This window comes from Propithecus coquereli, unplaced genomic scaffold (assembly GCF_000956105.1).
Source record: "Propithecus coquereli isolate 6110/MARCELLA unplaced genomic scaffold, Pcoq_1.0 Scaffold62, whole genome shotgun sequence".
NCBI lineage: Eukaryota > Metazoa > Chordata > Mammalia > Primates > Indriidae > Propithecus > Propithecus coquereli.
In genome coordinates, this window is record NW_012152174.1 from 393001 (window position 1) to 406659 (window position 13659).

Consider the following 13659-nt stretch of genomic DNA (forward strand, 5'->3'; position numbering starts at 1 on the left):
CCTTGGAGAAATGGCTATTCCAGGTCAGGAGCCCCAAGTGTACAAAATAAGCCTGAAGTACTGTATTTTACCAGATAAAAAAGGAGCCACCAAAGACTTCAAAAGCCAATTTGAATAGCCCACCACTGACCCAAGGACAATTTCTACATCAATAAGAAAAAGAGCTGGAGTGAATTGAAGCATATCAAATGTGGTTAAACCTATAATTTCTAAATGATACCAAAAAGCAAACAAAAACACTAATTGGTCACTGTTTGAAGATGTTGATAAACCAACACATATTTAGAAAACTAGGAAGTTAAAAAAATTAAGAATTTATCCTATCTTTCCTATAAAAATTGTGACACTAGAAAATTTTCAGCTAATAAAAGAAAAGCAATAATATTAATAGAATTAGATTTTACCCATTTGAAACCTCTAATGAGCTCATAGATCTACACATCGATTATCAATTGCTGTAAACAACACAAAATGGAGAAGGATTGAGCATGAAAATCCACAATACCAGCTATAAAGTGTATTTGCTAAAAAATCAACCTGAATCTGATTAAGAACCTAGCTCTAACTACCCATTAATAAGAAATAGAGAGGGCGGAGAAATGACTTCAAAGACACCATGGTGATAGAATCACATTGTCGAGCTGTGGGAAACACTAAAGAAAAAGTGACCAACTTTCAAAAAAAAAATTGCAAAAATGAGAAAGTTGTGTGTGGCGGGGGGCGGGGGGGAGTAGCGGGGGAGGGAAAGAGAACTAACCTGCAGATTAAAAGAGAATAAGAGACATATTAACCAATGAATTTTCATGAACCTTATTTGGATACTGATTCAAACAAACAAAAAAAATTTAACATGTCTAAGACAATTGGAAATTTGGCACACTGCATTTTGATAATATTAAGGAATTATTGTAATATATAGTTATGATATCGACATTATGGTTATGATTAAAAGATCTCTTATCTTTTAGAGATACTTCATTAAATGTTTAGAAATGAAATTATATAATGTCTGCTATTTACTTCAAAATAATAAAGGAGGAGAGGAAGTAGTTAAGGAGATAGATTAAACAAGATTGGCCATGATTAATAATTGTTGAAGCTGTGCGATAGTCACATGGGAGTGTTTCATTGTGTAATGTCTATTTGGTATACGTTTAAAATGATTCACAATACAAAGTTTAAACAGGAATGACTATTTTTTCCTCAAATGGGATGGACATTTCAAGCCAAGGCAAAATAAATGTATTTCATTTTCCTAAGTAAACTCGAAGATTTTTAGAGTGCCAGTTTATGGAAGTCTTTGCCCTGATATTATTATAGATGCACCTTCTTTAACGTTAATTTAATTAACTTATTTTAACACCCAGTCTACTGAATACATGTGTCTGAGAAGTACTTTTTTTTTTTTTTTTTTTTTTAGGATTGTGGAAAAGGGATATTACAGTGAGCGAGACGCTGCCGATGCTGTTAAACAAAATCCTGGAGGCGGTCGCTGTAAGTACGAAGCAACAGCAATGGTGTAACTCTTAGTCACCTTTTCCTTTTGCAGAGTCATCATTTAAGAAATGTGTATATGGGATAAACCATAAAATTTCAACAAAAAGGTATGAAATATTTACTAGAAAATATGTTGAATAAATTTATATTTTTTATTGATTACTCAAATTCTGAAAAATGCAGTTCTCCTGTGTAATGCTATCGGTTTATTAAATAATTTGTATTTCATTATTGTGAAACCAAACCAGACTTTGGTACCTTTATCTCTTTGTTCCCTATCTCTTTCTTTCTTATTTCTTGAGTTTGTTTCTTTATTGCTTTTGTTGTTTTTTAATTTGGTGTGGAAGTGGAGGAAGGTTGAATGTGATCCATATAGAGCTTGGAGCATAGACATTACTAATTTAGCTTTCAATATAAGAAATGAATGAATTAGAAGGAAAAAAATGTAGCAATTTTATTTTTTAAGGAAAAATTAATGTAATATTTTAAACTGGAACACAAGTTTTGTTAATAGTGCAAACAAATGCGCACACATTTACAATAAATGTATATGATTTTGAGGAGCTTGTTTGGATTGTAGTAACCATATATTTGATGTCTAATACATGCTGGGACACTTTGGTGCTTCATTTATTGAATATAAAGCCTGAACAAATTATTCTCTGAGCAATCAGGACAGGGCCCAAGGGAAGATATTTATCAGAATTAGTTAGAGACAAATCTACAAAATATGTCCAGAATTAAGATATATTCTGTTATTCAGAGTTAGTTATCTAACTAAAATCATTTTCAATACCTTGAGAAATCAGCCGCAGTGACCCACGTACAGGTCCTATTAATTTTACCAACAGCAAAAACAGGAAGGAAGGAAGGAAGGAAGGAATGGATTGAACCTAATATCTAACTAGCTTATATACCAATGATGAAAAGGAAAAACAACCTTCACAATCTTTGGATAGGGCTGCTAGAAATAGCTAGTCTGTGGTCTAACCAAATCCATTACTGAGCAATCAACACCAAGTTCAATAGCCTTTATAGCCCATTCCTTCAAAATTACTCCTTCCTATAAAAGTGTTTTGGTCTTTTTATTACAATAGGGGATAAAAAGTTTGAAATGTGGATGAATAAAACCTAGAGAGGATGCCACAGAATTTTGCTCTATAACACAGCTCCTGATGATAAGAATATTGAATATCAAATTCATCTTCTTGCTTAATCCGACATAGCCAACACATTCCAGATTTTTCATCATGCACAATATATTTACCATTTCTGGTTTCCTAGGCTTGCAACCTTGGGAATAAGTTTCGACTTTTCCATTTTCTTCTCCCCTCACATCTACCTTTCCAAATTCAGTTGCAACTTTCTTCAAATGTCCATGAACCTAATCCTGCTCTCCATTATGCTGTTTCTAGCATACTTAAAAAAAAAAAAAAAACACTTCTAGTTGTTTCCAATTCCTATTCTTAAATATATGTCTAAAGTCATCTGTTGCAATCACTATTTTTATTTTGTCACCTTTGAATTCAATAATGGCAATTTTATGCCTTCCTTAAATACACATTTTAAGACCTAATTTCTTATTATTATACACTGTAGATTATCTAGTCAAGTAAACTTGCTGGCAATGACCCACTATCACTTTACCCAAATCAATCAGGCAGCTGGTATAGCAGTTAAGAGTACTTCGGGAGTAAAACAGGCTGGGTTCAATTTCTAGATGTATGAACCTGCACACATCGCTTAACACTTTTGAGCCTCATTTTCCTCTTGTGAAATATGCATAGCAGTCAACCTAACAGGGTTGTGGAAAAGAATAAATGAGATAACATACAGAAGTCACAGCAATATTCAAAAAAGAGGGAAAAGAGGATAAGCAACTTCATATATTCATTTGAATATTTATTAGATGTTGTAAATTTATGCAAATATACTTACAGTAGACCTAAGTACCAAAATCAAAAACAATTGTGTAATGCTGTGTTTCTTGACCTGGGTGCTAATTGCACAAATAAGTTCAGTTTGTGAAAATTCAGTACACATATGTACTTTTCAGTATGTATATGAAACCAATAAAAAGTCTTAAAAAGAGTTGTGCCAAAAATTTAGTATGTACGTATAGTTATAACAGGTAACAGATCCTCAAGTCAGCATGCTGTGTGTGTATGTTTGTAATTTACCCAACTGGATTCATGTACTTTCATGTTTCTAGCTCTATCACATTCTGTTGTCTATCAGACTTTTTTTTTTTTCCTTTCTGGGACAGGAGCACATTATGCACTGAGGCCATGTGAGACAGTGAGTGGAGGATGTGACAGTGAAGGGAGAGGGACATGTGCCTCTCAGGCTACTACCCTGTCCCCCTACACTGTTCTACGCACAAGACATTACTTCGCAATGGAGTAATCTTCAAAATAATTGCTTTGAATGTTTCTTGTTTGCCTTTGGTGCACGTAGCAGAGTGTGTACCATCAGAGGGAAGTACTGGGAAAAGGATAATCATTTCTTGTGAGCTAGACTGACACACTAAAAGATGTACCTTTTACTACTATCTGATCTGGTACTTTTTTTTTTTTTTGCTGATACCATTTCGTCGTGTCCTCCTCCATTCCTGAATTTTCACTGCATCCTAGATGCAATTTTGAATGACAGTGTGTTGTTTGCCCTAAAAGCGTGATTTCACTTTGAATATGGTTTCATTTTGGCAGAACTACTTGTTTATCATGTAGGAACAAACTTTTCCATGACCAGCTTTAGTCATCCCTCACATTTCCACATTTCCATCTTTGTAATTCAAGCTGTCTGTTTTACAGTAGATATACATTCCTTATTGTCTCATTCACTGAAACCCGAAAAGAACTCTTACAAGGCTCCTTGAGTCTTCTTCATCTTGTTAAATGGCACTACCATTCAGCAACTGTTTGCTAAAAACCTGTAGTTCACCCTTGATTTGTTTACCTCACATCCTAATAATCCCATGAACAAGTCTATCAAGTCTATCAAGTCTACCTCCAAAGGATAAGTTGAATTTGACCATTTTTCATCTTCACTAATCCATAGCACCAGTTTCAATCTTCATCATCTCCCACTCAGACTGCTGCAGAGCCTTCTAGTGGGGCAGCCTAATTCCACTCCCTTGACATCATCCAGTTATTATTTAAATTATAAATCAATTATATCATTTCTATGCTTACACTGCCAATGGCAGAGGTGGGGAAACTTTTCATGTTAGAAGTCTGCATTAATTTAGCTGTAATCCAATAAGGCCACATTCAAGAAATTTCAAATAGATATACTTAAAAGTGTATATTATTTTGTAAAAATCTAACTACTACATATTATTAATTTCAAAAACATGAAAACTATTTGTTAATTTTAAAGTTAACTAAGCTTTTAATGACTTTGTTGTGTCTGCTTTTTGTTGGAAAGCATTTGAATGTTTGGTTGCAGCCTGGAGGTCCACAGTTTCAGTTGATCCTCTAGATCATATCAGTCATTTGTGACCTTAAGGGTGTCTTGATTTGGGTTAGGTAGGAGAATGTAGATTAGCAGCAATAAGTGGTTGAAAAGCAAGAAAGCATTTTTCGGGCATATTGCCAAAGGCACCTGTATTTTATTTCATTTTTCCATATTTCAATTGGATCTTTCTTAGCATCAAACAATGATTGAGAGCTCAATCAATTCTATCTGTAGTTCTTCAGATGCCTGGGAGATGTTGACTAGGTGAGGCTGAAATGCTAATTTGAGTGCGATATCATGTTTCTCAAAGTCAGTGAAACTTTCATTGTATTCTCCAATTAATAGTCTATAACAGCTGCATATTCTTCAAATGATTCACATATATCATCCTGCTCATCAATGACCTTGCTAACAGGGGGAAAATGTTCACCTGAAATTTCCTTTCGAAGAAGATGTGTTTTGAAAAAAAGATAGCTTTTTTTGAAATACTTGGATTTTTTGCCACATTACCTTGCAAAGAAATATTCAAGTTATTTTGATTTGACATTATATCACACAGAAAAGCTGCATTCATATAGAAATCTTATTTCAATAATTAACATTGCTCATTCTGTTCTTCATAAAATTTAACTATCTGTTCTCGAATAGGTAAAATTTTGGGTAATACCTATCTCTGTTACAGCCAATGCACTTTGAAATAATTTGGCAAATACACACTGAATACCTCATTGTTCAACTTTAGCATGTTACAAAACTGAGGATGCCATGTTGCATTTGCAGGAATATAGTTAACAATACTTACAACTTGTTGCAAAGTGTCACTTAAAATAGTAGCTTCAGCACAAGAGATTTTGCTGATGCAAGATACAATGAAAAGAAATGAGAGCATCTGAATCTGTTAATACTTTTTTTAAATCTGTGCAGTAATGCCTTCATGTTTTCCTGTCATGGAAGGTGCACTGTCTCTACATACACTCACTAAATTCACCAAATTCAGTCCGACTTCATGATGTGTATCTTGAAAGTTGTTGAAGATATCTATTCCCCGTGTTCTGTTTACAAGAATGCCCAAAGCAAGTAATTCTTTGTAGCAAAGAAAATCTTCTGTTATGACCCAAATGAAGTATAAAACCTGTGCCAAGTCAGTAGTATCAGTTGATTCATCCAAAGCAGTTGAATAATATATATTTTCCTTTTGAAGTATGCATGAAGTTGTTCTGTTAAATTGAAGGCTAATTCATACTGCAAATTAGTTATGGTTCTCCTTGAAAGAGGCAGTTGTTGGTACTTTGAAATGTTATAAGGGTCTAAGCATCCTCCAACTTTGACAATGCATTCTTTCACAATTTCTGCATCAGTAAATGGCTTCCCTTTTTCCCTGAGTATATAAGCTACTTTACAAGTTGCGTCAGTGGCATTATTTCCAGGTCTTACTGCTGCTTGAAAGAATTATCTTTGCTTTTGCTTTTCTTTTAATTTCTGCAATACAACTTTTTGCGCCTCTCCCTCTAATTTAAAATATTTGTGGTCCTTCTAAGTGTTATAATGCTGATGAGAATTGAATTTCTTTAATGTTGATAGTCCATTATCGCAAAGCAAGCAAATCATATTATCTTTAGCAGAAACAAGACAATATTTCAATTCCCAATCCTCATGAAAAAATCTATTTTCTTCTTTCAGCATTCTATTGGTCTTTGACATGATGGGCTGTTAAGCACACAGAATTAAAAAATACTGTGGAGCTGTGCAACTATTCACAAATTCCACTTCAAACAGAAACACAGTGCACCATTGTCAAAAGCTGATAACAGACTGTCGTACTCGACCCTCATAAACTCTTGCCAACCAGCCTCGTGTGGTCGCAGCACCAGGCAGGTGGGGGAAGTTAGAACAAAATCATGAGTTGTTGCAGCCATCAATTTAGCCCTTATGGCTTGCTAATGTTCTAATTGTGCCAGTCAATCTGGGAGGATTATTTCATTGAAACTTATTTTATTGTTTGGTATTTTAAATACATTCACTTTAAAAATAAAATAATACATTTTTGTTCATCTTTTATATTTTTAATAAAAATAAACGATTTGTTCTATAATATTTGGATTCAGTCAAAAGGCCACTGTTAAGGACCTAGAAGACTACATGTGCCCTTCAGCCCACAGGTTCCCCACCCTTGGCCAATGGCATCCCATCAAAAGTAGAATAAAATCAAAATTCCTTAACATATCCTAGAATGTCCTGCATATGCAGGTTCCTTCCCACCATCTCAGGCTCACTGCGCACCATTTTCATTCTCCTCCACTGTGCTTGAGTGACCTTGTTTTGTGACCTTGAGAAAGATCTAAGCAGTTTCTCATCTCAGGGTAGTTGCTGTTTCTCTTCTGGGAGCCCTCTTTCTTCATATCTTCCTGTGGCTCCATTCCTTACTGCTTTCAGGACTCTGCTGACACGTCACCTCTCCAGAGAGACCCTCCCTGACCACTCCACCTAAAACAGTGCTCCCCACTACTTCTCCAAGCCATCCTCAATTCCATTACCACGTGTTATTGCCTTTTTTTGCATTTATAATTATTTGTAATCATACATTATTTTGTCTGTGTGTGTAGCATTTACTGTCTCTTCATAAAGTAGGAACTTTGTGCAGTTCATTTTTATATTCCCAGTGCCTAAAATAGTACCTGGCAATAGTAGCTGCTCAATAAATATTTACTAAGTAAATGGAAATCAATCAAAACATTCAGAGATAGCCACCATTCTATATTGTGTCTTGCTAGATGATGACACCTGTAATGAACAGCTTTACTATCATTTTTCTACTCATGTAGAAACAAAGCTATATAACTTGCTTCCATGCATGAAATTCCTTTTCAGCTCCCTTTCTATCATTTTATTACTTTCCTGTCATTCAAAACTCCCCTTCTTCAGTGTGGTCTTTCCAGTTGCCTCCATTCTTTTAGATCAGCTCTTGACTCTTCTGGCTTAACCACAGTGGGCCTGCTTCAATTTAAGGATACCTCAGGCAGCTGACTGGGGAAGCTCTATTTTCATTCAGTGAATGAGAAATGGATGTTCCCAGCATCAGAATTTTCCATCCGTTGGAGTTACGCTAATTAAGGAAAAAAAGAGCTCAAGCAAGGATGCTCCAGATAGGGGTGACCCACATGGAACAGAGGGACTAGAGTTCCTGCAACTCTGTTTCAGGTCTGTGAAAATAAATTAATTAATCTACTGCTAATCCTACATTTTTTTAAAAAAATGTTCTTTTTTTCTACTCACAAAGTTCCAATTTAGGAGCTAAGATACCACATTCAAGTCAAACACTGAAAGAAGCTTCATAAAAATCAGATTTTCTCTGATTATTGTAACTAAGGGTTAACTTAGCAGCAAAAAAATTAAAATAATTTCCCTGTTTCACAGGTAGAAAGCAAAGCAATTTAAAACTTGTGAGAAATGGCTGGCATTTATGAAATAGTTTATTGTTAACTACGCAGCTATAGATAGCTATAAAAAATAGGACAGTTGGGAACTCAGAGTAATCAGTGATGCATCTCACATTTGCTCTGGATCACACAGTTATAAGACTGTATCTAGGCTGGTTGTTGAAAGCACAGAAGCAGAAAACTTAAAGATTGAAAAGTTCTTGGGAAACAAGTTACAGATATAATTATACCCCGTATATGACATATCTTGTAGTCCTTCCCTCCATCCCCGTTCCATCCTAATTCTTGCTCCATGTATTTTATGGTATTTCTCTAACTGTAACCTTTCTCCTTCTGCTTTTTGGGCTTTAAATAGCATTTGTGAAGGCTTTTAAAGTGCATTTGAAAGATGTTTCCCCCTTTGGATTTGAATTCATTCAGAGTAAGACTGTGAAAGCAGATCCTTAAGCCTTCTTGAGTATTCTCTCTTCTTGAAATGAATTCCAGTTGTCCCAATCTAAATGGTCCAGGTCAATCTGGACATTCTGGAAGGGTCATTTTGTTCTAGCACAATGACAAACCATAAAGGTCCCCTTTTCCATTGACTGATAGAGATAACTGGGGAAGATTCCATATCCTCTGAAGTCTCTTACTGCTGCCACCACCTCCAGCTCTTGCCTTGTCACCACTGATCTCCCGCTGTTCCTCTATTGCCAAAACGTCATCGTCCCCCTCATTTTCCCACCACTGATGCAGCCTTCCTTCTCTTTTTCTGGCCACAGCTCTCTTTGATATGTCTTAATTTCAAATGACTTCAGAGCCTAGAGAAACTTGTATATATGAAGCATAGTACTGAATATTTTAAAAAAACACGAGGAAATTGTTGAGGAACTATTAAATCTACTATCACAGCACATAGCTTTCTGTTTAGGATCATGTTAAAGACTGTGATCACAGTGGTGAAGAGTTGCAAACAGAAGCATCTAACCCTTTAAAATCATGAAAACCAATACAGAATCTGAGCAGCAAAGAATAAAGGAGGTGGACATGATTATAAGGATGCAGGAAAAGATAAAATAGTAAAAGCTCCTTTTGGTAAAAAAAAAAAAAAATTATATCAACTGATTTAGCTTATTGGAGAATCAATGGATAAAGAATTGATGACTAGATATTAAGGAACTGAGGGAAACACTAAATAAGGTATCGTGGGGGTTATTGACTTCAGGAAACAGGCACCCCTAGCATTGGGGAAACAAAATGAAGAGGTTGAAATTATTCGAACTTAGAGGATGGAAGGAGGTGCTCTGCGGACCTGTGATGAGAGGTCACTGTTTGGCTGATGTGAGTGTCTCTGAGCTCAGAGGAATTGCCCACAAAACTGGAACTCAGGTCTCTGAGGATGACGCTCCAGCAGCTGGTGCTGGTGTTGCTGACTGAGACTGGTCCTGTGAGCACAGGAAAAGCTACCAAGTGGAATCAACTGCTGCTCCTAGAATGGCGCCACTGCAAGGTGAAAGAGTGTCTCTAGGGTGACAAAGTTAGGACTAACAGGCAGAAAAACAGACTCAGAAAGCGAACAGGAAGGTGCAGTTTCCTTCATCCTCCTCCAGCCTTCCATGTCCCCCATGTCCTCTAGTGGCAAAGCTACGCAGGGAGCCAGCAGGAGAAGGAAGAATGCGGCCTGAAATTCAAAGCTCAGCATCATAAAGTGGACTATAGAAAGGTAGATTTAAAGTTGAGAGACAACTGCTTAGTAAATTGTACAGGAATTTATTCAAAAACAAAAAATAAATCCTCAAGTTCCCATTTCTATTCATAGAGTCTTCTAAAATGTCCGTAGTCTACTCAAGTGCATGAAATGATTCTGTTCCCAAACCAAAAACGGGGTCCAGCCTAGGTCCCATTACTTGCAGCACTAAGAGCCAATTATTGGAACAATGAGGATTGCCAAGAAAGAAAGGAATTTTAACGTGAAAGAAGTCCTTCAGGAGAAAGGGAGAAATAGTCTCAAATCTCTCTCTCTGACCAACTTAGGTCAAGGGCTTTTATAGTGGGTTGTGGAATGCTGGTCAGCTTGCATAGGGTTTGAAGGTATAGGGTCTTCAGGTGGTCCGATTCATGAATCAGCTGTTGGTGATGGATAGTGAGTCCTGTGGAGAGGCTCGTTAAGTCGGTTGTTAAGCTTGACTAATAACCTCTGAAGGAACAAAAAATAACCGAGGAAGGGTGTCATTTTGCAAGGCTGATTACAGTTCTAGGTGTTAATGAAATCAAAACAAGCAAGGCAACACTAAAATAAATTACTATCTGTGTTAGTACCTAGGACTGTGCTTGATAATGTTTATACATTTAATGGGCATTATAGACATTATTTAATGTTACATTATTTGACACATTAAAGTCATCTTCCACTCCTACCTCATTCCTTATTGGTAGAGCCAGTTTCCCTTTTAGAAAGACAGAAAGTGCCAGAACTTTTTTCTCCAGCCTCCCTTGCAGCTAGGGCAAGGTCATATGACCTGATCCTGCACAACAGGTTCTGAGGTGCAGTCCACTGGTGAGTTCTGGGAAAAGTATCCTCTTAATAAAAGGAGACCCACAGGAGGAAAGGCCTTTTCTCTTTGACTGGCATAGTTGGGTATCTGCACATGATGCTGGGAAATGTTTTTGCTGTCTTATAATTATGAAGGGAAACATAGTTAGTCTTGAAGAAGGCAAAGAAGAAAGATGTCATATCGAAATGCTGCGTGATATCTCATAGAGGACAGTAACAGTTTCTCAATATTTGTACCACTTTAAATTGTATATCCTATTACTTGAAGCAATAAGATACTGAACTCCTTCTTGGGTAGACATTTGAGTATATATGCTAATAGTGATTGTGTGGCCAGAGCAAGTTGTATAATTTTCCATCTATTTAAACATAAAACAAAGAGCATACTCCTAGATAAAAAGATTCTGGTCCCACAAATTTCTAAAAACTGAGTTTCACTGAATATCAGATATACACCCACACACTGCTAAATGGGGATTAAGTATGATTTGAAGGGACAATAAGGTTTAAGAGTATTAAAAATGAGCTTGCTTTTCTGACACTTGTTCTTTGTTTTGAATATCATTCCTGCTTGGGTCCACTTATTGTCAATGAATAGGTTCTGAGAGTTCAATTAAGCAACGAGAGGCTAAAACAGAAAATGTAGTTTTTGTTGTCTGTTTAAAAATCTGTCAGTTCCTATAGTATTTTCACTTTTTCTTCTGGGGAGATTTTATCTCTTCTTGCTCAGATTTGAACACTGATCTCTGGAGGATGGATTTTAATTAATGTAAGGTTCAAAGCATTGAAACACTATAATGATAATTTTACCAGTAAAAAGCAAAAGTGTTTGTATATTCTTACTAAGAATTGAGAGATCATAGTTACCAGAGAAGAAATAACAAACAGTTCTATTAATGTTCTGATATTTTGATTTATGGACATACAATAAATTAGACTAGTGGCTCAATCAGAGCAGAGCTGTTTTATCAGAAAGAAATTTTGGAGCAGAAAATCTACATTCTGAAATTATAGCCCAATATTGGGAAATGGGAGATCTAAAAACAATTCCTGGGCACAGGAGAGGAGTATCTTCATCATTAAGTATTTCTGTATATCATTATCATGATGATGATGATATCAAAAGTTTATCAAATTCTGCCTATGTGGCCTTCTCTCGTTTGATTCCCAGGAGAGCCATAATAAATTCTGGACCATATATCTAGGAATTTTCCTATTACCACACACAAAATATTATGTTGATGATTACATTCTGAGTGACTTTTGTTGTTTCAGGGTTTTGTAAATGTTGGATGATGTCAACAATTTGGTTCAGCTGTTACTGATTCCCTGGTATCCCGGACTCTGTTCTAGACTCTGGGATACAGAGATAGAGAAGGTCATTAATAAACAGGGCAGATAGACACATAAACACATGACTACAAGATGATACAGGTGCACCAAGTGATTGAAAGGCATCAGAGAGGGAGAAAGCTATTCCATATATTTGGAGAGAAACTGAGTCAGAAAAATACTACCAGAGGAAGTTATATCTGAATTGGAGTTCAAAGGAAAAATTATCACTTAATAGGCAGCCAATATGAAAGAAAAGGAATTCCAGAAATACTGCTTTTATCCCACAAGTTTTTAAGGAACATAATAAAGGTGCAAAGCCATGAACTGTTTTTTTTATTATTTTTAGGAAGTAAAGTACATCTTGTGAGAACCAGGGCTTGAGAGACAGACAGGGAGCCTGGCCTGAGGGGCGTAGGTGACTCACTAAAGAGGTTCCTGTGATTCTGCAGATGAAGAGGCTCTCAGGGACTTTTCTGCGATCCTGTCACCCCCATGGCCACATGAGATCCAAAAGCAGTTAAGATAATATTAAAATGTACAGGCAAGAGATTTAAAGCACCCCCCCCCCAAAAAAAGGGCATGGTTTATGAATCTATGGATGAAATGTGCTAACCAAGACTAGAATTTCCCTTGAATCTTCACTGTCAGTATTTATGAATGTTAAATATACGAAGACTTGGAGACAATAAAAAGTAATCTAGAGCAGGGATCATGCAGATAACAAGGCTTAGAGGATCAATAAGAACTTCTGAACAAACTTTCTTACATTTATTAACATTTAACACTACATTCTCGTCTCACCTCTCTGCCCGCTTCCTCTCTAAGGATTTTATTCCGTTCTCTTCTATCTGGTCTCATAGTTCCTCTAATAACTTCTTTTTCTTCCATTCTTGTTTCCTTCTTTTACATTTTTTTTCTTTTTATGGGCTTCTTTTCTCTCTACCTTAGCTGAGAAATGATGAATGAAACAGCAACAGCAAAAGTAAACATTTTAAAGACCAACCAAAGCCTCTAGGCCAGGATGACTCTATGTTTACTATGCACAGAACATGCCTTGTAGGTTCCAAGGAGAGCTACTGAAAGGAAACAGAAGACACACTCCTGACTTGGAAAGATTTAATAATAAAAAGAAGAAAATAACATCTAACTTACTAATCTTTCTTGGAAGGAAATGTGTCAGGATTGGGATGAATGTCTTCACCTAGGCAAAAGCTCAGTAAAGTATCATAAATAGGAAGTTACTGAATAGATATAACCTAATTATCACTTGATGTCCTTGGATTATGGTCTTTAGAATTTTATTCATAGCTATTTTGTCAGTTTTTAGTTGATTAGGAAATATAATTCACAGAATCATTGACTTTAGAGCAGAATTGGATAACCTTAAGTAGGGGTGGG

The 13659-nt window shown here is 36.1% G+C and overlaps 1 protein-coding gene across 1 annotated transcript in view; it reads left to right on the top strand.

The window, feature by feature from the left end:
* The window catches only part of CAMK4 (calcium/calmodulin-dependent protein kinase IV), a 257674-nt gene that overhangs the window by 182282 nt on the left and 61733 nt on the right, over positions 1-13659 (top strand). Inside the window, 2 exon segments of the mRNA XM_012659519.1 lie at positions 1421-1475; positions 1477-1494. Of these exon segments, the coding sequence (XP_012514973.1) occupies positions 1421-1475; positions 1477-1494 (73 nt within the window).